This window comes from Serinus canaria, chromosome 12 (assembly GCF_022539315.1).
Source record: "Serinus canaria isolate serCan28SL12 chromosome 12, serCan2020, whole genome shotgun sequence".
NCBI lineage: Eukaryota > Metazoa > Chordata > Aves > Passeriformes > Fringillidae > Serinus > Serinus canaria.
In genome coordinates, this window is record NC_066326.1 from 13,840,038 (window position 1) to 13,866,138 (window position 26,101).

At 44.4% G+C, this 26,101-nt stretch overlaps 2 protein-coding genes and 1 long non-coding RNA gene across 5 annotated transcripts in view; all 3 read right to left on the reverse strand.

Annotated features, from left to right (window-relative positions):
* Positions 1–20,306, reverse strand: part of USP4 (ubiquitin specific peptidase 4) — a 32,037-nt gene extending 11,731 nt beyond the window's left edge. The window contains exons 1-13 of one of the 3 annotated variants that reach the window (XM_050979293.1): positions 20,133–20,305; positions 19,858–20,015; positions 19,480–19,610; positions 15,906–16,032; positions 14,170–14,315; positions 13,934–13,995; positions 8,597–8,740; positions 7,846–7,963; positions 6,506–6,679; positions 5,730–5,888; positions 4,709–4,933; positions 3,108–3,191; positions 2,647–2,741 (exon numbers count right to left, since the gene is read on the reverse strand). In XM_050979293.1, the coding sequence (XP_050835250.1) occupies positions 2,647–2,741; positions 3,108–3,191; positions 4,709–4,933; positions 5,730–5,888; positions 6,506–6,679; positions 7,846–7,963; positions 8,597–8,740; positions 13,934–13,995; positions 14,170–14,315; positions 15,906–16,032; positions 19,480–19,610; positions 19,858–20,015; positions 20,133–20,239 (1,730 nt within the window). In that variant the 5' untranslated portion in view covers positions 20,240–20,305. Of the gene's footprint in view, positions 1–2,646; positions 2,742–3,107; positions 3,192–4,708; positions 4,934–5,729; positions 5,889–6,505; positions 6,680–7,845; positions 7,964–8,596; positions 8,741–13,933; positions 13,996–14,169; positions 14,316–15,905; positions 16,033–19,479; positions 19,611–19,857; positions 20,016–20,132 lie in introns of all 3 variants that reach the window. The other 2 variants (XM_050979295.1, XM_050979294.1) reach the window with 2 other exon arrangements.
* LOC127060072 (uncharacterized) lies at positions 16,512–17,689 on the reverse strand. The gene is made up of 2 exons (XR_007778624.1): positions 17,469–17,689; positions 16,512–17,355 (listed from the first exon to the last, which is right to left on the reverse strand). It is a non-coding gene; the product is annotated as an uncharacterized LOC127060072 (long non-coding RNA).
* A 4,340-nt stretch (positions 20,307–24,646) lies between the features above and the next one.
* On the reverse strand, positions 24,647–25,602 carry GPX1 (glutathione peroxidase 1). Its single transcript, XM_009091036.4, has 2 exons — positions 25,331–25,602; positions 24,647–25,233 (listed from the first exon to the last, which is right to left on the reverse strand). The coding sequence occupies exons 1-2, from the start codon at positions 25,571–25,573 to the stop codon at positions 24,883–24,885; spliced, it is 594 nt and encodes a 197-aa protein (XP_009089284.3). The 5' UTR covers positions 25,574–25,602; the 3' UTR covers positions 24,647–24,882.
* Positions 25,603–26,101: the final 499 nt, after the last annotated feature.

The following is a 26,101-nucleotide window of genomic DNA, read 5'->3' on the forward strand; positions in this document are numbered from 1 at the left end:
AGTCTTACCACACAAGGCCATTAAGTGAATCAAACAAATCTTAGGAAAAATTTAAGTTTTCAAAACATGGTAGGCATGCAGCTTCCAGAAGGATTCTTCCTTTCTTAAAACCCAATTGCTATCTTTTCAGCCCAACACTCTAGAAAGTGTTCTTAAGAGTTTCTTTGTGGTAATATCCAGTATAAATGTAGTGCAAACAAATGTTTGATGAGTTAGTGGGGTTTTCTAGAGTCTTTTCTGGTTATTTATTTCAATTGTGAATTTTGAGTGAAAATACTGTGACTGTAAAACCCTAGACTGCTGTACTTTCTAATAAAAGGCATCTGTTCCCCTTCATTAACTGATACAAAGACAGTTTTCTTTCAGGAACAGGAGAGAGATGCATCACTCTGTGTAACCAGTTATACACCCCACAGCTCCATCACCAGCACAGGAGCACCTTTTCCAAGCTGAACATTTCATGGACTATACAGGCATACAGAGCATCCTCCAAGTCATAAGCAGCAAGTCTTTTCCTGTCACTCCTCCAAAGAATTTTCCTCAATTTAAGAAGAAAAAAATTATTTTTAGAGAGAAACTCTTCTTGACTTTGGGGAAGTAAAATGTTTCTCAACATTTCAAGTGGAAACAAGCTTGTTCTTTAAAGGTGGAAGGTTTTGAAAGACCTATTTTTTTCAAGTATTTTTTACTCCTCTTTTTAATAAACAGTGAGACATTTGCCAGTAATCTAAGAAGTTGAATTGCTGAGATACCAGAAACTCCTGAAGTTATTGGCAGCAGCACTGGACAAACGACCACCACATACCACATTCCCCAGCCACACATTACACAGCACCTGCAGGAGGCAGAAACCTGATCTGCCAAGTCATTGCCCATAACTTCTGGCAGAAACATGACAGCTTGAGCAGCACTTGACAAGTTCCTGTTAAACTGTAAAACCATCTCTTCTGGAAGAAGCAGAAGGCAGAGAGGTACATCCACAAGTAAAAGTACATTCCCTAATGGAAAACAGGTTTTGAAGCTGGAAGGACAAGAAAGTAATAGATGGAAACAAAGTGGAATTCAAGAACCTTCACACTACTCTAACCATTTATTGAATCATCTTAGAACACCCAACAGCAGACCTTTTATAACCAGGCAAGGCAGGTACTAGAAGTAATTATACATTTGCCTTTTAAAAACTTTCCTCTTTATGAACAAGTGTTTCTCTGCTCATTTTTTTAAACAAGATTTCTTTCAATAGAAGAATGGTGGTTTTTAGCTGTAGTTAGAATATTACCTGACATATCTTTTTCCTGGCAGCATTACCCATTAAAAGGACTTCCTATGAACAGCTTTTTCCTAATTCTTGCCCTGGTGCCTGGCTTCTTGCTCTTGCCTCTTAGTGCTGAAAAGATCTTGGAGGGTGTACATGGAAAAACAGGATTTGCAAAACTTCCTCCTGCTACCTCTCCTCTTCCTTAGAAGGCTATTTTTAACCCAGGTCAGTTCACTCACTGTGACTCACAGCAGCACCTCATTTACAGTTACCCTGCACATAAAAGGAAGTGGCAATTGCAAAGGGAAATACACTTGGAGCTGCAGTTCAGCCAATGCTTGCTCCACACCCCAGAGAAGACCTGATTCAGACATAGGTGTTTTCTGTGGAGGGATTTACAACATGTTATGCTGGTATGAAAGCAGAGGGTTTTTGCAATTACCACTGTAATATCATGCTTCTTGTTTTTAAAATGTTTTACTTGCTGCAGAGACAAACAGACTTACAAACTAACACTCTACAAACAGATTTCATAGAAGCCAAACATCCTTCCCAGAGATCCCAACTGGTCACACAGCTGAAGACAACAACTTTTACAAAACTCCTTCATTACACCTCAGCAATAAGGTCACAACAGACAGCATGACAGAAGAGCACCAGTATGTCACAGCATCCCACCCCCTGAAAGGTTCACACAGCACCAGAGGATGTCAGTGCAGATCTCCACACAGCCCCAACAATTCCATGGCAGCAACATTCTCCCATTTCAGCTGCAATAGAGGATCACAACTTCTGCTCTCCTCACCTCACCAGATTTCAGATGTGACTGGAAATATCTCACCCACCACACACATGTAGAACATCAAGCACAACCAAATCCTCAGCTTTGCTCTCACAACAGCTTAGATACAAACAGTGTTAAGCACCAGTCAAGAAACCCCCAGTCATGGTGCTCTAACAACAATGATGGATTTTGGAAAGGCAGAGAACAACAGCTTAGACTTTATACTATCCTACTAATGGTGCAAAGCTTTTGGCTGATTTGGAAAACATAAGAACAACAAGCCGGAGCAAAACTAAAAATCTCAGTAAGAGCAAAATTAATCCAGACATAATTATGACCTGAAGAGGCTTGTAGGAAGTTCTAACTGCATAACACAGACCAGACTAAAAGTTTATTACGACCCAAGGGCCATGTCCTCCTGTGTTAGAGGAATACCAGCTGAACATTGCTGGTAGGAGCAGTGCTGCATTACTGCTGAGTCATGCAAAAGGTCTACAAGAAGGCTGAGGTCTTGTGAGGGGACAGGAACTGGGTTTTTGAACCTAAAACCAAAGCAAATGTTTTGCAGCATTCTTCACATGTGGCATTTTCCCAGTTTACTCACACAAAGATGTCGTCTTTTGGCATGATATGATTTAAACCTTCATCCATTTGGAAGATTTTGTGGAATCTGTGATTATACACGTCTGTCACCACCATCTAGGACAGCAAGTGAGATTTGCAAAGTGATTATAGTAAAAGCTTACATAAATTTAGACAAACTACCTTTAAATTCAAGGAACAGTTTATTCCAATTCTCTATCACAATTATCAGTGTACCAATATCAGCTGCACTTTACTTTTCTCTCCCTTCTCTTAAACCTCTCTACTGCAATGGAACTATCAGAATAAATACAGACTATTTCATGCATCTTTTTAATCTTACAAGCAAAGAACAGCATTTTAATTTGTTACAGTTTTGTCACTAACTCATTAAGTTCAGCTTATCACCCATATAAAAGCTAGGCCACCAAAATGCTTCAAGAACAAACATTTATCAAAATTACTGTCTGCATTTATCCTTACATTTTCTGCAGGAACACCAGAGAGTTTGGAAAGTGATTCACACAGATCCGAGATGGCCCCCATCATTGGCACCACAACCCGGTACTAGAAACAAAAATAATGTTATGCTCACATCAGGCAAAATAAACCCATACAAGGCAGAGAGCAAGAAAATGGAAATAAAATCTTAAAACTCTTAAATCTTTAATTTACAGGAGTTCTGCTGAAGTTAAGGTTACAACCACACACTTGAAGGTCTTCTGGATCTCAGCTTTGCCTTACACAAAACAGGGATTTGGAGGGAATGAAAACCATGAACAGCCTTCTGCTGTGAGCAGGCACAGCAGCAGTAAAACCCAGGAAAAAACACAATCACCAGATACAGCAGCTTGCTTAGAACATAAAATTGCTGGGTTTTTCTGTGATAAAAAACATCTTAGAGCCATTCTCTTCAATGCTGCTAAAGGTCAAGGCAAAAATCTTGACAGACATGGAAATACTGCCAATCAGCTCCACCAAACCTGCATCAGGACATCCAGTCACTCTCCCTGGCTGCCCCAGCTTGTGCTTCTGTGACATATGGCAAGCACAAGGCTACTTTAGAGATGTGTGTATCCATTTGAAAATAAAGTGGGGGGCAAATTTAAAACAAGTCTATTGAGGAGGCTGAAAAAGCAAACGTGTCATTTTTCTTTTTTTTTTTCCCCAAGAGGAGTTATTTTTCGATTCTGTTTGAAATTCAGTGGCCTAACATTTACAATCACAGAACCATAGAATATGCTGAGGTGGAAGAGACCCAAAGGATCACCAATGCCCAACTCCTGGCCTGCACAAGACATCCCAAGAATCCCACCATGAGCCTGAGAGCATTGTCCAACCATTCCTTGAACTGTGACAGGCATGGTACCGTGACCACTCCCCTGGGGAGTGTGTTCCAGTGGTCAAACACCCTCTGGGTGAAAAACCTTTTTCTGGTATCCAACCTAAACCCCCCAATTCAGCTTCAGGCCCTTCCCTTGGGTCCTGTCACTGGTTCAAAAGGGAACAGGGAGCCCTTTCACTTCCCTCTGTGAGGATGTTGAAGACCACAAGGTTTCTCCCCTCAGTTTCCTCTTCCCAGGCTGAACAAACCTGTGATATCCTAAGGCTTCCCCTCCATATCCTTCACCATCCTCATGGCTCTCTTTGGACAGTCTCTAATGATTCATTTATTTTTTGTATTGTGATGACCTAAACTGCCCCCAGCATTTGGATGAGGCTGCCTCAGTGCAGAGCAGAGGACAGTCCACCACTTTGACAGATGGTGCTGCTGTGCACCCCAGAGCACAATACAAGTTACATCTTTACATTTTGCAAGCACTCTGCTGCTTTCAGGGAGCATCACATCACACAGGTCATCTCACCACACTAAGCCACTTCCAGCTGATCATGACCTTAGTTTCATGAGCCAAGATTTTATAAAGTCACTTGATTTCATATCCCAGATTTTTCATCACAAAACCCATACTACCTCACTCAAAGGTGGACATCAATACCCTCTAGATTACTTTAAGAGTCTCACTTTTAAAATCTAATAGAACTCAGATGACTTGAAAGAAATTTGTGTCTTCAACATGCCTTACCTGGACAGGTCTGCGCTGTGGGTCTGCATACACCAAGGTAACTTCCATGAGCCGGTCCCTCCTCAAGGGCAGTGGGAGAGTTAAGTAACAGAAGGGATCAAAGGTCACAGAAACTTTAGAGCATTTGGGACAAACGAGGGTAGACTTGAAAAGACCATGAAAAATATCCACAATGATGGAATCATTCCTCAGCCTATGATTCTCCCATGCCTCTTTTGCCACCTCCTATAAAAACGATTTAAAAAAATATATTAGAAGTTATTTCTTGCAAAGATTTCTACAATGGGTTGAGCACCAAGACCAAAGAAAACTTGGAAAATTGATACTGATAATTCCATTTCAGAGGGAAGGGGCTCTAGCAGTATGTGTATGTCGAGCATAACACACTGGGATTTCTTCTCAGTGAAATTAAGGCCCCCGATCAAGTAAAATTTAATCTATCTGTTCTAGCTGAGTTTGATCAGGTATTCCTTGGTGCACACAATGCCAGAAACATGAACAGAGCTGAGGGGACAGTGACAGGGTCACATGCTACTTTTCAGGAAAACCAGGTTTGCTCCACTCTCCAGAAGGAATGGAGCCTGTTGCTCTGGAGAGGCAACTGCAGTTACAGCTTTCAAGAAAAAACCAGAGTTTTTTCATCTTGGAAAATGATGGCCATGTTTCACAAAGACAGTCTAAAAGGAGAACAATTACAATTCCTTGAAGACCTTCACAAGACAACTTATAAACTCCTTAACAAAGGGCATCTGGCATTCATCTATTCAGGCTGCTCTTAGCATGAGACTTTTAGTCTCAGGAAGAAAACTGAAAACAAGAAACTTATTGGGCCTCTATCAGGTAAACCTCATAATATAATTCTCTACTTAGGTAGAGTGCCACAAGGCATGAAAAGGCTGTCCTGTGCCAGGGACACTGCTCTGTGGGAAGGATGTTTGTGTGGCCTGTGAGCAGGAAGGCCAGGAAGTGTCCCAGAACCCAACTAAATGCCCTGGGAATCCTTAAGTAAAGGACACTGTACCGAATCAGGTCTGCCATTGGCATCCTTCAGCTCCAAGTAGGGCTTTTTCTTCACTCGGTTCAAATCCTCATGCAAGCCATCCAGCAGAAAAGCCAAGAGCTCCTGGGAATCCTGCTGCTGGTATCCTGAGAACTGAGGAGCAAATCGCCCAACCTGCGTCTGAAACACCAAGGCAACAGAGAGGGGATACAAAACACTCAGGCTGTGGCTTGGGCAGAGGTCAGCTCACCACTACCTTCTGCTGGCAGCAGGCCATGGTGAACTGGATGCTAAGGCAGGGAAAGGTGCCAGAACCATTTCCCCAGCTACTTTCAGTATTTCAGCAGAAAGCAGCTCTTCACACTGAAGCAATGAGAACATTACACCAATAAACAAAGTTATAGACAAGGGGATGTGTTTTGATGTTCACTTCATAATTTAAATGTTTAGATTTGTAACTTGCACACCTTTTCTCACTGACCAAAGTTCACAGCTGGCAATTCATATGTTTTGCAGCAAAGACCATTCTGATTCATCTGTAAACAGCCCTCAGGCTGGGAGGTCATTTACTAAGTAACATTAAAAAGCAATAGCAAACTCAGAAGAAGGACACTGCTCACTGACCAGCGAGTGACCAGCAAGTTCCTCCCTGTACCCCAAAAAGCATTCACAAACCATGAAACACTGGAGCAATTCTGTCCTTACTGCCTTCATAACATCAAAATGTGTGGCAGGCACGTTAGCTTTCACTGTTTCTTCTGTCCCAGAGCTGTGCTACAGGAACACAACACACTTACTTTGAACATACGTGGGGCCACGTGAGACTGTCTCCCAGACCACATCTGTTTAATGAGATCTGCATAGGCTTCTGCGATTTCTCCCCTCATCCCCAGAGGGTTGTTCTGATTTATTTCAGCTTCGTATTTATCTTCCAGGAAATAGTCAGTCAGAGGAGGAGTATTGCTCAGGCACTGAGAAAGTATTAAGAAAATTAATTTACTGCACGGGACAATAGATTTGTGTGATAATGAAACAACAAAACCAACTTTCACATCAGAACATGCACCAAGTTAACAAAACTGGTGAGACTGAGAGCTTGTTTAGTAAAACAAAGAAAAAAATTAAGGCAGAAATCTGCATTTGAAAGACTGATATCTAGAAAATAAAAGCATAATGATAAACACAAGAAAAAAAGTACTTGGTCCTTAACATGACTAGTTTGCATGATAAACTAAGAGTGAAGTATATTTGATTTAAGTCACTTGGATAATAAAAAAATTTAAAGCTGTCTCTTAACTAAGTCCAAAAAAACGGAGTGGCTTAAGGATACCATGACACAACTGAAAATAATATCATGTTGAACAAAAAGCAGGGCAGCCGAAGTTTATTGTGGTGTCCTGAATACCATGTGCATAATGCATTAGTTATTTTAAGACCTGTTCCAGATTTCAAAGCCATCACAGAGTGACTGAAGTAATTTCACAGCACTGGTACTACACTAGAAGTTTGCCCATTCCTTAAATCAAAGTTCATACAATTTCTCTCATATTTTGTTTGAACTTCTTGGCAAAAAACTACCCCTAGCAAGTTTTTGCATTCTTTAAAATGAACAAAATAATCCTAAGAAATTAGGTTTAAAAGTAAAGAAATAATTATTAGCTTTGCATCACTGTTTCAACCTTAACACCTTGCACAATGAACCTGAACCCTTCCTGTGGCTTTTCATGCTCTTTATTTTACAAGAATCTTTAACACAGGCCCAGAACTGCATGCAGTGACCTGCTCATCTCACTTGTGCCGCCCACACAAGTCAAAACATCCTCCACGTCAGCCCATTTTTGGCAGGGCACAGCACTGGGACCTTATGTTACAGTCAGGCACCTGTTCAATACAACTTCCCCTGGCCATTTCAAATGCCACATATTTCAGATTCAGTCCCTAAAACTGTAATATGTTTTACAGTACTAATGAGCTAAACATAAACCAAACTGAACATGATTTTTTGGTCTGTTTATTTTTGAGGTGTCTTCCCATGGAATCACATTAAATATGCATTTCTTTTCACAGATTTTAATCCACTATATTTATGAGACTGATCTTTTATTTAGTTCTAATGAGGGCTTTATCTAATTCTTACCTGTAATGCAGAATTCATGAAGCAGGTGTTTCCAAGGTTACTGAGTCCACAGAGTCCAGGTTGTGAGAGGGAAGCACTGTCCCTGCAGTTGTAAGAATTACAGACAAACCCAGAACCTCTGGAAGAAAAGACAATACAGTGAACTCCACAATGAGTTTGTCAAGTCTCACTACTATTTAAAAGTCACACCAAACACAAGTCAGAAAACTGTTCACTGAAATTTTTTAATCAGACTACCTGTTTCTGCTGCTTCATAGGGGCTAATGCTGAATACCAGAAACAAAATGTATGTGCTAACTTTGGAAACATTAATCCTTACAAAGTCTATCATTTATTTATGGCTCATAACACATTCATTTCCTCTGTCTGTAAGTAAACAACATACTATCCTAACACAGCAAGAGTCAATATAATTCACTTTAAGAAATAATAAGAGAATTATGATCTTGGAAGGCTTCTACCACAATGGCAGATAGACAAAAGAATATAATCCCCTCCCTCATGCTCTGAGTCACCTCAAAAAACAGGCAATGCTCTGGCAGTTAGTAAGCTCTGGAACATGCACTACTTTTGCAAGTCAGCAAGGAACAGCAGAAGGCAGTGGTTTCAAAAAGCCAAGTTTGATAAACAGGCACACAAGAGTAGTAGAACTCCTCTAGGGCACCATCACACTCCTTTTCTATACAGACAAGGATGCATGGGATCACTCACATGAAGGGAGACAAAACAAAAAGAACATTCCTGCTCTTACCCCCTGCCCAGGTGGGAGCTGTTCAGTCCATAGGAGTTACTGCTATCACCGTTAGTAATGACAGAAGTGGCAGACACTGAGGAATAAGAACTTGCTGATGATTTTGAAGAGGTAGTAAAGTTTCTGCTAGTTGCAGTGCTTGATCTGGGAGAAAGGAAAAAGAAGCAGAAACAGTGCTACTACTTTCTTTATGCCCAGCCCCACCTCCCACAAAACTCCAAGGACTTGCTGAGCTATAGTTAGTTACCCCACACAGAATTTACTGCTTTAATGTGTTTGATCACATTTCCAAACTATTGTCTGGAACAGAAACATCAGGAAAAAAGTACCAGAAGTAAGAGCAACAACTATTGCTTAAAGGCAAATCTGGGTCCCAGACAGAAATAAGTAGCAATTCAGTGTGAGTGAGAGGGAAGCAAGCTTTAATTTTATGAGTAAATCACCTTGAAATAAGCAAGCAAAACCTCACAAATCTTAAGACCACAAAACACTCCACCTGCATTAAAAAGTGACCAGGTCAGTCCTTCCCTACCTGAAACTCAGACCATCTATTCAAACGCAACATCAATCAGGAAGAAGATAACCAACAAGGCACTAAAATTTAACAGCGTCCTGTAATAAACACTTCCATTATAAAAAGGCAAAGCCACAAGACAGGACTAATTTTGACACTAATTAATTTCTCTATAGTAAGAGGTGACTGGAATTTGGTCTAATCTTTCCATCTCTGCCCAAATAAATACACAAAACCAAAAGTGAAAAGGTGCAGGACACCAACAGCCACTGAACAGTGGCTACTAGTCCCAAAACAGAGCAGGGAGCCAGCAGAGGATAGGGCTCTCAAGCTTCAGCTTGTCCACTTACTCTTTTTTATTGTGGCCCTTGTTTTCAAATGATACAAACTAAAAATGCATATTCATAGTTCAGATGGCACTGAAAAAAAATGTTCTGGAAAACTTCTGTGGGGAAAAAACTATACAACAATGAACAAGCCATAAAGGCCATGACAAGGCAGAACAGCTGGACAGCCTCAACAGTTTGGAAATATAATAGCAGTAAAATAAACACAGAAGTAAACAAGTTACAGGAGGAGCTTCCAGATTAAACTGGAAAACCCCAAACACAGTCAAAATCTGAAGCATGCTAAAACACCTCACCAGCCAACACAACAAAAAAGTATTCAGGAAAGTATCCTGGAAAGAATGAGATCTACCAGAATAACTGAGAGAACCACTTCAGGGACAATACACAAAATTCTGTTGTTCCATGCTGGAGGTGGAACTTCAAGATTACCTGGACACCAAAGTAATATCAATGGGAAAGCAGAAGGTCTAGACTACACAACAATTATCAGACTCATGTTCATATGTGTGGGTTTCAAGGGTCAAGAATAAAACAGTTTAGGTAACGACAGCATGTAAATCCATTAAGAACACACTTTAAAAGTCTGAAGTAGTGAATTATCTAGAAGCAAAGGGGAGCAATCTAGAAAATGCTAGACTTGAGAACTAAGCATCTGTTTCACACATTTGATCTCCCAGAGAGAGAACAGAGAAACTCAGAAAATTTTAAGAAGAAAATCTACTGGTGAAAAAGGAAAATGAGGACAACCTCCTAAGGGATTTCAAGGTTTCCAACAGAAGCATAGAAACTGTTTCATCAAAAGTCACATGGCAACTAAAGAGTTCCAAGTACTTCAACAGCATCCTACACAAACAAAAAAAAGTTAAGAATTAAAAAGGAAGATAAAAATCAGTTTAGAAAGCCAAGGTATGTCACAAGTCTAGAGTCTTTTCACAAGGGGAAAAGTCTACCCACAAAGTCATCCAGGATCTTTCAAGTTCCAGCTAGAAAACTGGGAAGGTTCATGTGAGTAGCAAAACAACAAGAGAGGCTAAGAGCTTTCCATGTGAGAATAAAAGAACAAAAACCAAATGTATTTGGGAAGATAAAGAATTCTACATACTCCTACATTTTAGAAATTACTCATCTATGTGTAACTACTGAAGAAAGGATTTCCTAAGGACAGCTGCTTCCCCTCATATCACAAGATGCTCATAAAGACAGCCATTGATTGCAAGTGAAGGGCCCAGAGAGCAGATAAGAAAACCATTTTTCTCTGAAAGCTTCCCACTTTAAGCCTGGAAAGCCATTGTTAATGACCCCACAGTACTGCAGGCTCTCAGGACTGCCTCATTCACACACAGTGACAACAGACAACCTGGATGCCAAATATTTATCCCCAATGCCACAAAAAGGGTTTCTGTGGAACATGGAGACTTTGACTGGTCAAAGGCATCTGACCCCTCTATTGCCATCTCTCTCACTGTATGTGACTTCTGCTCCCTCAGAAATGAAGGCCCCAAGACCTTGCTCTGAAGTAGAGAACAAAGTTATTTCATCTTTGAAATTTGTGACTTGGAACCTTCCAAAATGCTCTGGCCTACTCAGTGGGTTACCACTGAAACCCAACTTCATCTTCACAACACTGAAGCACATTGTCCCCATCTGCAGGTAAAGACAGCTGCTTTGTCTTGCTGCAAAACCTGTCAAAAACCCACACAAATGGCAAGTGAGGAGAAATCTGGAGATTTATAGGACAAAGAGGATAAAATCAAATCACTCCGAGTCCATATGGTTGTTAGGCAAGAAAACCTCCTAAACTAAACAACTTGGAAAACACTGTGAAAAGCTTTCAAGTGGTTGAAAGGCACAGATAAAAAAGTGGTTCAATTCAGCTGAGGCCACCTTCAGAGCAGTAGAGTCAGTCCTCCTTTATAAAACCAATAATAAATTAGTAATTTTGTGACAAAAAGTTTTTGTCAGAGCCAGATTAGCTAGGATTTTGTTCAACTGACAAAGCAGAGGCGGTAATGGATGCTCATTTAGAAAGTTCTTACATGCAAAAGCCTCCAGAACTTATGTTACATCCTCAGGGCTCCTCTGCAAGCCTGGCATCTGCTGCAAACTCAAGCACTTCAAAGTCAGGGAATAAAGATCTGCACACAAAATATTTAGCTCAGTTGCTGAAGGAGTCCTCTGAAATCACAGTGTCAGCACACAGTGCCATGAGTAAACAGAGGAGCTAGAAGAGGAAACAGCAGGAAAATTCTAGCTCCAAACCAAAGAACCAAAAGGTATTTTACTGCTGCATATTGCAAAGGGAGAGAAGATAGCTACCAGGAAGACACTAAATACAACTTCACTTCAGTTTTTAAGTACAACACCTGATGGAAAAGGTGCTACTTTTAAAGAACTAACACAACTTCTTATTTGCCTTTGCTACGAAAATTATATCCAGGATAAAAAAAAAAGTGTGCTAGGGCTGAAATGGACTTCTGCTAGTTCAGGACTTTATTCTGGCAGTCCTATAACTAACAATTTAAGAGTACTAAATTCCACAGAATCATTGACATAATCTCCCTTCAGAAACAAAGTATGCCTCTAATTTTGAAACTCCTAGAATAAGTAAAATCCATTCCGCCTTCTGAAACTTTGTCTAGAAGTAAAAGCAGTTTCAAACTACAATAAAAAGAAACTATTTTGTTCTTTAGAGAGCAGCAAACTAACAGCAGTGGCCAAGCACAGGCTGAATATACCACCCAAGGACTACTGTGGAGTTTAAGAGCATTCTTCCTGTAAAACGTCAGCCAGATTGATGGCTGGGGAAACACAAGGACAGCTGCCAAATCTGTGGAAAAGCTATTTCCTGTGGTAGGGGGCCAGTGCCTCTGACAAGCAGCAAATGGTGGGGAAAAATCCTGATGACACAGAGCCACCCAGCCCATGGTCACTTTGCACCCACACTCTGAGTAGGAAGGATATGAACTCCAGCTTGCCAGAACCTCTTCTAGCACTTCGGCAGTGATGCAGGTGCTCACCATTTCTCTATCAACAGCAGGGAGCTCTGCATTCTGTTTGGTTGATGTCATCAAAACTCTAAATTCAGGAAAAACTCCCTTGTAAGCTTTCGGTAATAAACTGATGCAGCCCAGAATAAAAAGCTCCAAATATTAAATTCCCCATGTATTTTCTGGAGCTGAGAAAAAGAACACCGAAGCAACATTTTGCCTGAGATAGGATGAAGCACAAGACAAAGTACAAAAGAATGTACTTTCTGAATGTATAATCCTTGTATCACTTAATACACTTCTTTCAGCCACCATTATCAGCATCAAGTAAATTTCACAAGTTCCATGCTATAATAAGTAAATATTTTTATGTCATTAGAAAATAGTAATCTACATACCAATACCCACTTTCATTTATCTATCACTGACAAAGGACTACTCTGTGGCCTGAGAATGCTACACAGCTCCTTTTTAGCTTTGCTTCCTTTAGAAACAAAAGGTTATGACCTGGTCTTGCACAGCTGCCTCTCCCATACTGACTTCAACCAGGTACATGACATGGATGTTTAGCTGCTTTTCACATGGCAATCCTATAGAAAGTTCAGTGTAGTAAGTATGACCTCTCAAAGTACTGTTTCAGAAGGTTTCACTGGCCTATCTAATCAACTCTAAGTTTAACACTAGTGTATCTTGATTTCAAATGAGATCACTTGGCATCAAGTTCTGAAAGTGAACTGTATTGAAGAGAAAAACATTCTCTTTATCAAAATCAAGTCTGATGGCCCCTGGAATGGCACCAAGTAGGCATCAGACAGGGGAAGTCATCAAATTCTACTTTCTATAGCAGGACTTGATACGAGCAGTTTCTTATCACTGCAACTTCCATTCTACACCATTCACTCTATACACATACTATTTCACCAAGCCTTGCAATTACCCATCTCTTCTCTAAATCAGAGAGCACTGAGGGAATCTGTGTCACATTTACAGGCTTCTGTAATTGTCTTTTCTGGGAGGGGTGTTGGTCACCTATTTCTGTACCCTTTTTAAGGGGGAACTACCAGAACTCCGAGCATTCACTACAGGCAGGTTTGGGAATACACTCTAAGATCCTTTCTGTTCTACAACAGCAAAGGACAGATTATTTGTTTCACTGTGCAGTGTGCAGAGGTAGCTTTTTAAGCACACTAGCTCAACACAAATAGCACTTTTGCCTCCTAAGCACTATAGAAACCCTAAGCTATTTAATCCTTATACAACCTGTTTGAAACAGGCTTTAAAACACACTCTTGCTAAGAAAAGAAACCAGCAGCAGAACCACTGAAGAATATTTATATTTGAGATTTTTGTCTCCTTCAAAATAACCTAAACAAAGCAAGCCACAACAGCCAGTGATAACCAGGCTTTCACAGAGAACATGTGGTCACTAAAGCCTAGCAAACAAGCTGCACAAAATAACAGAAACCTTTAGAACATGCTTGCTTACTTTGCCAGGCAATGCTGTCCAGGCCACGTGCCATCTTCATTTTTCACTTCTATTAAAACAACCTGAAAGAGAGTACAGGTAATAAAGGTAACTGCAAGTCTGTTACACATTTTGCAAAAGCATTAGCAAATCCCATTGTCAATGTTTGCTCAAAGTACATAAAACCAAGTGAAAAAAATACGCATCAGCAAAAGCACTGCATGAAACAAAAGAGAGAGAAAAATTATGCCCCTTACCTGACCCTGATAGAGCCCTGCATCTTGCACTGTGCTATCCAGCTTGCTGAGCTGCTCATAAGTGTTACTCATATATCTGTTCCATAGCCTGGTCTCCTTCTCAGCTGGGATATTGAATAGTTTTCTCATTTCTTTCTCGATGGTAGCTGTTCAGGAGAAAATAAAAACACCAAAATTCCTAAAACATGAGTGCTTTTGAAAAAAACACTAAGACATTCATTCAGCAAGGAGGTACATCACTTATCCTTCACGATCCTTCAAGCAGGAAACATTATGGAACTTATAACTGCTCATATAGTTTGTCGAATATCAAGTCCGAAAAAAAGAAAAACTTCTGCTTTCTTTCATGTATTTGCCTGTTGAGCCCTCAAACCAATAACATGCAGAACGCTTTCAGAACTTTCTGCCCAAAGGCCAACTTCTCTTGATCTGAAAACAGAGGTTCAAGTTTTCAGTTACTCCTGTCAAGTTGCCCATAAAGATTATGTGCTGGTTTTGCATGGCCTGCTCTTTGGTAGTCAAAGAGGCCACAGAGGTGGCTCCTGTGAGGAGCTGCTGGAAACTTCCACCATGTCCAGCAGAGCCAATCCCTGATGGCTCTGAACAAGGACATGCTGCTGGCCAAGGCTGGGCCAATTACAGAGGGCATTACCATCTGTTATTACATAGTTAAGAAGAAAATCAAAATAAACTGCACAGTTGTTGTCTAGTCAGAGAAGTGGAGGAGGTGAGAACATGTGAGGAAAACATCATGGAGACACCAAGGTCAGTGGAGAAGGAGGGGGAGGAGGTGCTGCAGGTGCCAGAGCCGAGACTCCTCTGCAGGCCGTGGTGAGACCATGGTGAAGCAGCTGAGCCCCTGCAGCCCCTGGGGATCCAGGGGGGAGGCAGAGATCCATCCCCAGCCCATGGGGATCCACAGAGATCCACCCACCATGCTGGAGCAGGTGGATGCCTGGAGGAGGTTGTGATCCAATGAGAGACCCAGTGGAGAGAGAGAGGGCCCTGCTTCCAGGCTGGAGCAGCCTGTCCTTGGAGGACTGCACCCCGTGGGAAGAGACCCACAATGCAGCACTTTGGGAGGACTGTGCGCCCATGGGACCAGCTAACATTGCAGCAGTTTTGGGAAGACTGCTGCTCATGAGATTGGACCCACACCAGGGTAGTACATGGAGAGCTGTCACCCGTGGGAAGGACCCCACGGCCTCACAGGGGAAGTGTTCCTCTCCTGGAGCAGCAGAAGAAAGCTTCAGATGATAAACTGACCAAACCTCCATGCTCTGTTGGTGGGAAGGACAGAGGGACTGGGGGAAGAAAAGGTGTTTTTAAGGGCTTATTTTCACTTCTCATTATCCTCCTGTGATTCTGTTAGTAATAAACTCACTTTATACCTCTAAGTTGAGCCTGTTTTGCCCTTGCAGTGTTTTCTCCCAGTCCTTATCTCAACTGATTACCCCTTCATTAATTTTCTTCTCTCCTCTGCCCAGCTGTGGCAGGGGAGGGTGAGTGAGCAGTTTTTGAGGGTGCCTGGCATTTGGCCAGTGTCATACCACAACAGATGCTTTTTTCAGTTTATTAATGTAGATACAGGGCAGCTGACATTCAGCATTTTTACATGTGAAAAATATAGCAATGAGAGAAAGTCAGATTTGCTCCAGTCTGGAGGTTCTGGAGGGCAGAGGTTATGTCCTGAGACAGCCTCAGAGCACAGCTTCATCTATCAGAGAACTACTTACCAACAGTATCTGCCTTGCTGAAGTGGCAGCTGATGACATTGTCAGGATCGCTGCTCTCGCACAGCTTCAGCTCCAGGAGATAAACCTCAACTTTATAGTGCTTCACAAACAGCCCATACTCCACCACCTGCACACAGGGAACAAAGCAACACAAAGCTGCAATACTGAGCACACCTCTGAAGCACACAGGCCTAAATACTCTGAGTCTTTTGGAGTATTGAGAGTCAAGCCATAAACTGAACACTGACTCGCTCCTAGATTCAGTCACCAGCTTGTTTGGGAGGTTTTGTTTGGTTTTTAAAATGAGAATTCCCGGTGCTTTCCTTATACAGTGCAAAGTTCCAGAGGTCCATCATCACAGCTGGACTGACAGTGTCAGCTGACCACTCATGAAAAATACTTGATAACACAAAGCATTCTAGAAGAAAATTTTTGCCTCTAGTCTTTGGTTAAGTTTAATAAAAGAATTACACCAGGCTGGAATACTGGAGCAAAATCTCTTCTACCAGAAGAGAGCAAACCAAAGCATTAATTATTTTTCTGCACAGTACACAGAACCTGCCTCATTACTCTCTCCTAGCAAGAACAGAAAAGTACCTCTGAAGCTGTTTTGATGACACTGCTTTATTTCAGAGTACTTTTCAAATCAATTTTGCATTTGAAAGAATATTCCAATAGGTACATTTACTCATGCCACTAGCTTCCAGCATATTTTTAAAAAATCTTCCATAAAACTGGACACCATTCTTCACCTACAGATCATAAAACACATTATGACAGAAAGAAAAGCACATTTCACAGGCCAGTTATGAGAAAACTGCAATGTAACAGCAAAAGTAAGAAAAGAAAGAAAACCCCACACCTCAATTTTCTCCATAGTTCTTGGCAGCTACAAAGCCTCTGAAACTGAAACCATATTTCATTGGAAAAGCTGGTATAATTTTTAAGAGTAACAGTTAGAGGCATTTGGACAATGCCCTTAATTTGCTTTAACTTTCAGTCAGACCTGAATTGATCAGGCAGTTGGACCAGATGATTTAGTTCCTTCCAACTGAAATATTCCATTCTATTCATGTGACACCAGACTTGGTATGATCTACACCTAACATATTACAGAAAAAACTAATCAGCTTTGGAAAGAAACAAAGAATTAAGACCTAGACTTATAGTGACAATTCCACTAAATTATGCTTCCATCTTCTGAAGATTGTTGCTTTTAGAAGGTTGTATTAGATATGCGAGGTGCTTTAAAGGTAAATAATTAACAAACACATTTGAAAAGATCTTCAGTACTTTGCTGTTACAACAGAAAGTAAAGCTCTCTGTTTAAACAGCTTCTTGATAGGCAGAGCGGACTTCTTTTTAGGAAAGAAAACAAACCAAGTCAAAAGTTTTCCATTTATTTTTCAGGATAAGTGTGACTAAACGTGACTTCCTGTTCTCCAGTACTCTGTAGACAGAAACAAATAAGAGCCATATTCAGAAAAGAAAAGAACTCTTTCCAAGAAGTTCCAGATCAGATCACTGTGTCCATTAGGATGGAGGAATGGAGTCTCTAATCACCTGCAGATGTCTTTTAAACTGCATCTGACCAGCTCCCTTCTTCTCTGCCAAAGTACAGCTCATGTCATGCCACTGGACAGCAATCTCAGCACAACTCAGCTGCTGAGGAAGCACATTAACAGACCTTCCCATAGGACACTATAGATGACTGCCCAAAAATATGGTTTGAGACTATCAAAAGAAACCTGAACCACAAATAAATCTAGTCTAATCCTCCTGTACTTGGCTCTGATCATCAAACACAGAGATGGAAGAAATATCTTTTAAAACCATAAAGATGCCTGAAAATCACTTCCCAGATCCTACTTTTATAGATATTTTTATGTATGAATTACAGTTGAGCCATCTTTAGGAAAAGTCTTAAGGCACTCAAGGACCACAAGTTTAAGTGCTTGACTTTTAATGCTATCTGGGGAATACTATAACCAGATCCTGTCCACATCCTACTCAGGTGCAGCAGTGCAGCTTCTGTGACTCACTGACCTACTGGATTTTTGTAAGATGCTATTACATCCCACAAATCTACTATTCTGCTATATTTTAGCATCTTCTTAAGGATAAACCCCCCTTCAGTTATCAGGTTAACAACAGAGACTGACAGTTTTATAGCAATTCAAAACCTGAAAAATTTAACTAGACCCACAATAACCTGGCATGTTAGCTCTGTAAACCAGCACAAGGTCAGAGCTCTACCCCCTTGGTTATTGCACCATTGAAAGCACCAACAGATACCACAACAAAAGAAGGCTCATGCAGTTAAGCCCAAGTGTTTCCCCAGTACCTCCCTAATCTCTTGTCAAATTTCAATTTTTTCAGAAAAGGGAGTGTGCCAGGTTTTGTGAAAGCAATCAGCCAGCTCAGGAAGGAAAGCTCCCTCACTTGGAGAGGCACTGATCAACAACAGTACCAGCTCTCCCTCAGCACAGACTTGCAATTCCTCAAGATGTTACATGTTTCTCTAAAACCACATCTCCTTCACATGCCATAATTATTTTTTCCTCTCCTGCTACTTGCTTCCATGGGAGTTCTGTCTGCTCAGCTGAGTGAACCTGAGGTAACCCAGGTGATCCTGGGTTAACTCACCAGTCCTGAAGACATCAGAATTTCTTACTACATGCAATTTCTAGCCCACACCGAATGACAACATTCCAGCACTTCCTGATCTTACTTCCCCTTCTGGTGCCACACTTTGCTAGGTCTTGCACACCTTGAAGTAACCCTTGCTTACAACATAGAGCTGCTTAAACATAAGTGATGTTAATTCCATACATTAATACATTATATCAACACTTTGTGTAGTGATTAGTTTCTTAATGAGCCCCACAGACTGGCATTGCTCAATTTAATCAGTACAACTGGCTAAAACTAAAATAAAAACAAAAAACCTTTTACCTATACACATTCAACAAAAACAACTAACCAAAAAAAAAAACCAAACAAAACAAAAACAAACACTTGCCAATTTCACCTTCCTGAACAGGTTATACATTCAGAATGCATACCTGACTGCATTTGTCAATCAAAAATATGACCTACAGAACAAACCCATATATCAATCTCTTTATAAAGATTTTAGAATCACACAATTTTGGAAGAGAAAATAAGAATTACCTTCCACTCCAGAGGAAGCCCCTAATCCATCTGTACTAAAAGACTCATTCTGTCCTGGAAGATAAAACTACTTTGACCAACAACTTACACTGGTCCACAAAGTACAAACTACTCCATGCAATATAAAAGCACTGTACTAGTCCAAAGAATCATAACCTGAACACGGTTCAGGGTTCTTGCCCCAAATAAACCATTAACTCAGAACCCCTTGAACATTCAGGCATTTTGCTGAAATACAGGCAAGTTGTTCTTTCAGACAAGGCAAAAAGACATCATGTTATCATCTCCAAAGAGCTACTGAGAATCCTGTCTTAGCTGACATCTGGCAAAATAAACCGTTTACGTTTGATGGAGATCAAAAAACGAAACCAGAAGGAGAAGTTGATTCAGCCATACTTACTTTCCTCACAATAGGCTGCTGTCCGTCTATACAGCCGTACCACGCTACTAGTTTGTTCCAGGCTTCGGTGGGCACCAGCACGTAATCCAGCTCATCAATGAGGTGTTCTTTCAAACTCTGAGTTTGTGGATCTAAAAGGGGGACAGACGGCAGAGAGCAGGGCATCAAACAGCACCTTTTCTTCCCCAGAGGCACACACGTACTGCCGGGACACCGAGGAACACCAGGGCTCCCGGGGAGGCAGAGCCCGGCCAGTCCCCTCACGCACAGGGCAGTGCGGCCGCGAGCCCTCTCCAGCGCCCGGCTTCGAAAGCGAAAGCAGCGCGGGGAAGGTCCCGGCCGAGCCCGAGCCGCGGCCCCGCTGCCCGCAGCACTCACCGCCGAACAGGCCCGAGTTGTCGATGGGCCCCGGGAACAGGCCCGCGTTGTCGACGGGCCCCGGGAAGAGGTTGGGATCGCCGGCGCCGAACATGTCCCAGCTGTCGAAGCCCACATACTTCTTCCACTGCTTGAACCACCGGCTCTCCACCAGGTACCTGCAACACACGGCACCGCCCGGCGCGGCCCCTCAGCGGCGGCGCGGCCCGGCCCGCAGGCCCCGCAGCCCGCAGGGGAGGGGGACGGGGAGGGAGGGGAGGCGCGGGTGTGCTCACCAGGACTCGCCGGGCCGGAGGGCCGTGGCCAGGAGCGGCCCCAGCTCGGCCCGCTGTTCCGCCGGGTCCGGCCGGGCCCGCTCCCCGCCGGCCGCGGCCGCCGCCATGTCCGTGCGCGAGACCCGGCGCGGGCGGAGGTCGGAGCGCGGGCTCGCGCGCGGGCGGGCACGCGCTGAGCGAGTGGGAGGGACCCGCCCCGCCCGCGCGCGCTCCGTGACGGGGTGGGCGGGGCCGCGCGCGCTATGGCGGCGGCCGCCATCTTGCGGCGGCCCCGTGAGGGCGATAGAGGGCGGAGGGGGGTGTCTGCTCCGCTGAGCGCCCTTACGGGAGCTGCAGGGGGAGCCCGGGGAGCAGGAGCACTCTTCCTGCGGGGATAGACCTTGTCCCCGAGGGAGCTTCGTGGTCGAGAGGGCTCCCGGGCCAGCCTCCTTTAGTCCTCAGATAAAAACACTTCTGCGAACACTGCTCCTTTCCGCCTCTGCAGCAGCACCAGCCCAGCCTTCCCCAAACCTGCCCGGGGTAGCTGCTGCCAGCACGCTGCTCTGGACTCCAGACGCTGTGCAGTTCACTTTCTCAGCAAGAATCTCCTCCCTGAATTATGTCTCAGTGGAAATCGAACCCAAGCTGAAACCTTTAGTTCTTCATAAAGATTTTATTTTTCTCTCTCTCTGTCAAAACTGTTGGCAGAACCATTTGTTTGGACTGTGGTTTCAGTTTTAGACTCTCCATTTTCTGACACGGGGCACACTGGTGAGGGCGTTGGACTTCAAATTGTTAAGGGAATAAATGGGAGAACGGGTGTGTGAGACCGAGCGCGGAGTGCTCGGGAGGCTGGGCACTGTCTGAGGAGAGAACTGCTCCAGGAGATTCAGGCATTGATCCTTAGATAGCACGTCCTATCCTTGAGAAGAAGAGGTCTTCGGAAGAATTCAAAAAATCTGCCTCAAACGGATGCACCAAAGAAATTCCTTTACCTTATGTGAAAAAAGGCGGGGGTGCTGTGACTGCCTGTGCCAGAAGCCTTCTGGCAGCACCACGGGCAGGTGGGCTCTGCCAGCCTGGCACTGCTGCAGCAACCAGGGTAACATGATGAAAGCCTTTTATCTTCCTGACAGCAGGGCAATTCCATTCAGTTGATGCTGAAAGAACCATTTTCTCCTTCCAGTAAGAGTTGAGTGTTGTTACTTCAGTTTTTCTCAGAGGGCAGGGCCCCTTCGGGCTCTAACACACCCTATTATGGCAAGGCTGGGTGTGTTTTTAAAATGAGTCAGCTATTCTGAGATAGCGCTTTGTGGCTGACCTCACTCTGCTAATGAATTACTGACTCCTCATAGAAAATGTGGTAAACAATTAAATGGTTTAATTCAGGCCTTTCTGATTCAGCGTAAGAAAATTACATTGTTCCAGTTTCACTGTAGACAGAGGTGTCTGTGTTCTCCTGGCTCCTCAAGCACTTTCCTTTCAGCCATTGACTTCTGCCCTGATCTCCAGCTCATCCCAATGAGTGTGAAAGTGGCACTGACAGCAGCAAAGCCCCCTCAAGTACCACAGGACTGTAGGCAGGTGTTCCCAGCCTGCCTTATGATGGCAATGATCAAACACAGTGACTGAAAGCTGCTGCCGAGGAGAAAGGGAATTTAAATAGCTGAAAGAACCTTGTACAGGCTGAGTAAGAAAGGTCTCAGACTCAGGCTGATTGCACTTCTGTTGAGTAGACACTTCAGAACACCACATCTCATCAGCCAGGGTTTCAGCAGATAGCCCAGAGTTTGGTGGGCAGAACACCAGGGAATCTGGGAGAGGAAGAAAGGGCCAGGAAGGATATTTTTGGTTGGAATTAGTTAACACTCCTGACAGCTTCAAATATTTGAACTTGTTTAAGTATTTAAGAAGTTGGCAGCAATTATCAGCAGCTAAAGGGGGAAGAGTCACTGGGAGGGGGGACAAGCAGGGGAAAAACACTTTCTAGGAAGGAGAGAATATATGAAACTTTGTTGTGCAGAAGAATGGAAAAACAGGAACACTAACAGAGGGGTTAAGTGTTTGCAATTAAAGTGTAGTGTCGGAGTGTATATATATGTGACAGACAGGAGACCTTGAAAGGACAACATCCTCAAGCCACAGAAGCAGCCAACTGTGCAAAAGTAGTATTTATTTTAAGGTTGCCTTCTGAGTCAGTCTGTTTCTCTCTGGAATTGCAGAAATAGAACTGGGCTGATTTATAATCCCTGAGGAATTATCTGGGATTCTTCATGCCTCCCCTCAGCACAGAGTTGCTGCCTGTGGTGAAATGTTCACCTCCTCTCATCACAACACCAGCCAAGGTTTGGGGTGAGATCCTGTGTGGGGACTGTGCTCCACTGTCCCTGTCACTGCCAGGGAGCTCCAACCAGTGCCCTTGTGCTGCAGCCCACTGGACCCCAGAGCCAGCTGCTCCAGGGAATGCTGAAATAAGACTGGGAATAACAAGGCTGAGCAGCTTTCAGCCACTCTGCAGAGTTCCTCCTGGTGTGCTTACACTGGGATTGTTCATTCTCCTGCTGGCATGGCTCATTTTTGTCCTGAAATCATGTCACTGGGCTGCTTCTGGCACAGTTGGAGCTGTTGCTTTGTTTTTCTGCTTGCACAGTCCCAGCAGTCAGAAGGTAAATAAATCTCTTTGCCAAAGGCACAGAATAAGCACAGTGCAAGGTGCCTTTCTGACCAGCAAGCTCTGTGAGAGACCTTTTTTGTCATGATGGAGCTGCAGCAGGTGTTGGGCTCTGCTCCCTGCAGCTGTGGGCCTTGGACAGAGCCAGAGGCTGGTTAGGAACAGAAGAGGCCCCACTCAAACACTCAGGTTTGGTGAGTCAGGAATGAGGAAGTGCCACAGCTCATTTGAGAAAGATTTTCAGTGCCCTAGGCTTCTGCTGCTCATGATCCCCTGTACTGTCCGCCTATTTCAACATCCTGCATTAATGAGGGAAGTAGAACTAACTGAAAAAATAATCCCCTAACCCATGCATCATCTGCTGCAAAGCTTCAGTAGCTGCTGAAAACATCCTGTTTTTTTCTATGAAGCTGTTCTGGGCTTTAAGAAATCCCCCGGTGAGGATTGTGCAATCTGAGTTCAAAGCTGGATGACTCAGGGGTAGCAGCAGCAAGCAGGGTGGTGCTGGTTGGAAGATTTACCCAGTCTCTCCTCAACCTGGAGGGATCCTTGGATATAAGTACAGTAACAAAGTGACTGTGAATTTGTGAAGTGAAAAGCTACAAACAAGAAAAAAAAAAACACTCAAATCCTGAGTGTTTTATTATGAAAACAGTGCATGAATGCTTGAAAGTATTATGCCTTCCCTTGGAGAGCCCAAGTTTTTAGTCTGGGTTAGGATTCCTCAGTCCCACACCAAGTTTATATGCAGTCCTACAAGGCCTTGTGAGGAGTGGCTTGCAAGAAAATGTGCTCCCAGAGCAATTGAAGGAGTGAAAATTTTCCTGTAGAAGGAGTTGACCTACTCCTAGTGGGCAGAAGGATAGCAGGTGAAATTTGGCACAGGCTCAGGAGTTCCCATGGGAAACCAATCATAATTCCAGTCGTTTAGCAGCAGCCTGTAAAACCAGGATTCCTGAGTGGGGCCAATATGTCAGAATTATTACTGAATCATAGACTCATTAAGGTTAGGAAAGACCTCCAAGATCATTTGGTACAATTGTAGCAACTTCTCATAAAGTACTACTCAGCTCCATGGTTGCCAGGAGTCAAAAAACTGTTATGGAAGAAGTGAAAAGGGAAATATTTCCTGGCAGATCTGCACTTGGGAGTGTCATGTGCAATTCCTGTGCCCAAAGGGAAACAAGGACACTGAGGCAGGCACAGTTCCCATGGGCCAGGTGGTTGAGTGGGGTGGTATTGCACTGGGAACATGAACAAACTGGTTTGTCACATGATTCTCTGCATCGTGAGGTGCTGGGGAGGCACAGAGGTGCTTCGGGTCTCATGGAGGACTGGGCAAGCACGTGAGGATCTGTGCTGGGCCACCACTGATGCAAAATGGGGTAGAGCCAGTGAGGGGACAGTGGCTCTGGGACAAGGGGAGGGACAGTGGGTGCTGCTCCTGGTCTAGGCCCCCGCAGGCTGCAGAATTGCTCATCTCCCTGCCTTAGCAGTTATCAGCCTGTTGTGACCTGTTGCTGGTAGACACACTGGGAATTCAGCCAGTGTAAAATCACCCCCTGGCCAAGTGCCAGTGTGTTCCCTCTGCACGGAAGCCTTAAGGGAGGCCCAGTGAGCAGTGGGGTAAGGTCTGTTTGTTCCCCACCACCCTCCCACTCTGCCAGGCTTGTTACACGTGGGGCAGGACATGGTACTGATTCACAGCTTGCAGAGCTCATGCCCTCGGTTTAGTTCAGCCTGACTGCACGGGCCGTGCTCAAGTGCTCCAAGTCTGCCCCTGTGAGCACCCACATGGGCTGGTGAACAGGTAACAGACCCACCACCTTTTACCCAACTCACCCAAAATGATCAAGCCACAGCCTTAAAGAAACTACACAATTTTTATTCAGAAAATCACAGTGAACTACTGAAACTCACAGCTGCTTGCCCTGGCATACCTTCCCAAACATTCCCGTGCAACTTTTGAAAACATCAGGCACACTTCAAGGATTTGGAAGATGCACCATCACAAGCAAAATCTACACGAGACATTGGGATTTCTGCCAAAGCAGCGGCTCCCTGCAAGAAAAACAGCCAACAGCAAGGGCAAAGAACTTTCTAGGCAACCTTCTGCAGAAGCAACTCAATGTCGTCCTGGATCTTGATGGTTTCGAAATTGCGGCTGTAGCGTTTGAAGGGCACGCCGTCGGGGCCAATGAGGAACTTCTCGAAGTTCCAGGCGATGTCATTGCGGCAGACCGGGGACCAGATGATGTACTGCGGGTTGGTCATCAGCGACGAGGGGTCGTCGTGCGGGAAGGGCAGCGCCTCTTTCAGGAAGGTGAAGAGAGGGTGCGCGTTCTTCCCGTTCACCTCGCACTTCTCGAACATCATGAAGTTGGGCTTGAAGCCGTTGCCAGGACGAACGTGCTCGAGCGAAGGAAGGATCTCATCGTTGGTGCAGTTTTCCTAAGGAAACAAAGGTAAAATCGCCCCGAGCACGGCCCGTGAGAGCCCGGCCGGGGGACGGCTCCTCCCCGCTCCCCGGCCCCGCCACCCGCCCTACCTGGTGGCCGAACTGGTTGCAGGGGAAGCCGAGGACCTGGAGCCCGCGGGGGCCGAAGCGCTGCTGCAGCTCATTGAGCTGCAGGAAATCGCGCTTGGTCGTGCCTCAGAGCGACGCCACATTGACCACCAGCAGCACCTTGCCCTGCAGCGAGCCCAGCGACAGCGGCTTCGCCGCGCCCAGGGGCTTCGCCTCCAGCCCCTGCAGCCCCGCCGCACGCCCAGCCGCTCCTGTCGCCGCCATGGTGCGCAATGCTGAGGGAGCGACCCTGCTCCCGCCTCTACCTCGCTCCGCCCGCCCCGTCCCGCCGGGAGCCGCCTCTGGCCCCGCCCCGAGCCGCTCCCGAGCGCTATCCCGCCCGGCATCGCCCCCCGCGGGACTGCCCGGGCCTGGCGGGGCGCGGCGAGGCGGCCGGGCCTGCCCTCGAGGGTCGGGGGCTTTCATCAGTGAAATGCGCACAGCGGGGTAGCTTTAAAACCCACAGCTAACAGGGAAGTGTCACCGATCCTCGGAAACGCTGTGGAAAAGCAGTAAAACACAGAGTAGTCCCAGGAGTTGCAGCCTTCGTAGTGACACGGCCACCCGCGTCTAGGGGTGGCACAGTGCGGCACCAAGGCTGCAGCATTCTCTGAGGACACCACTGCCACTGAGTGTGGCGTTGGGGAGAGAAAAGCCTTCCGTTTGTGCATCAGGAAGAGGAATGGGAAAGATGAAAGTTTTACAAGAAAGTCTCACAGATATGTGTGCTTGGCAGAAAGATTTTGAATGTAG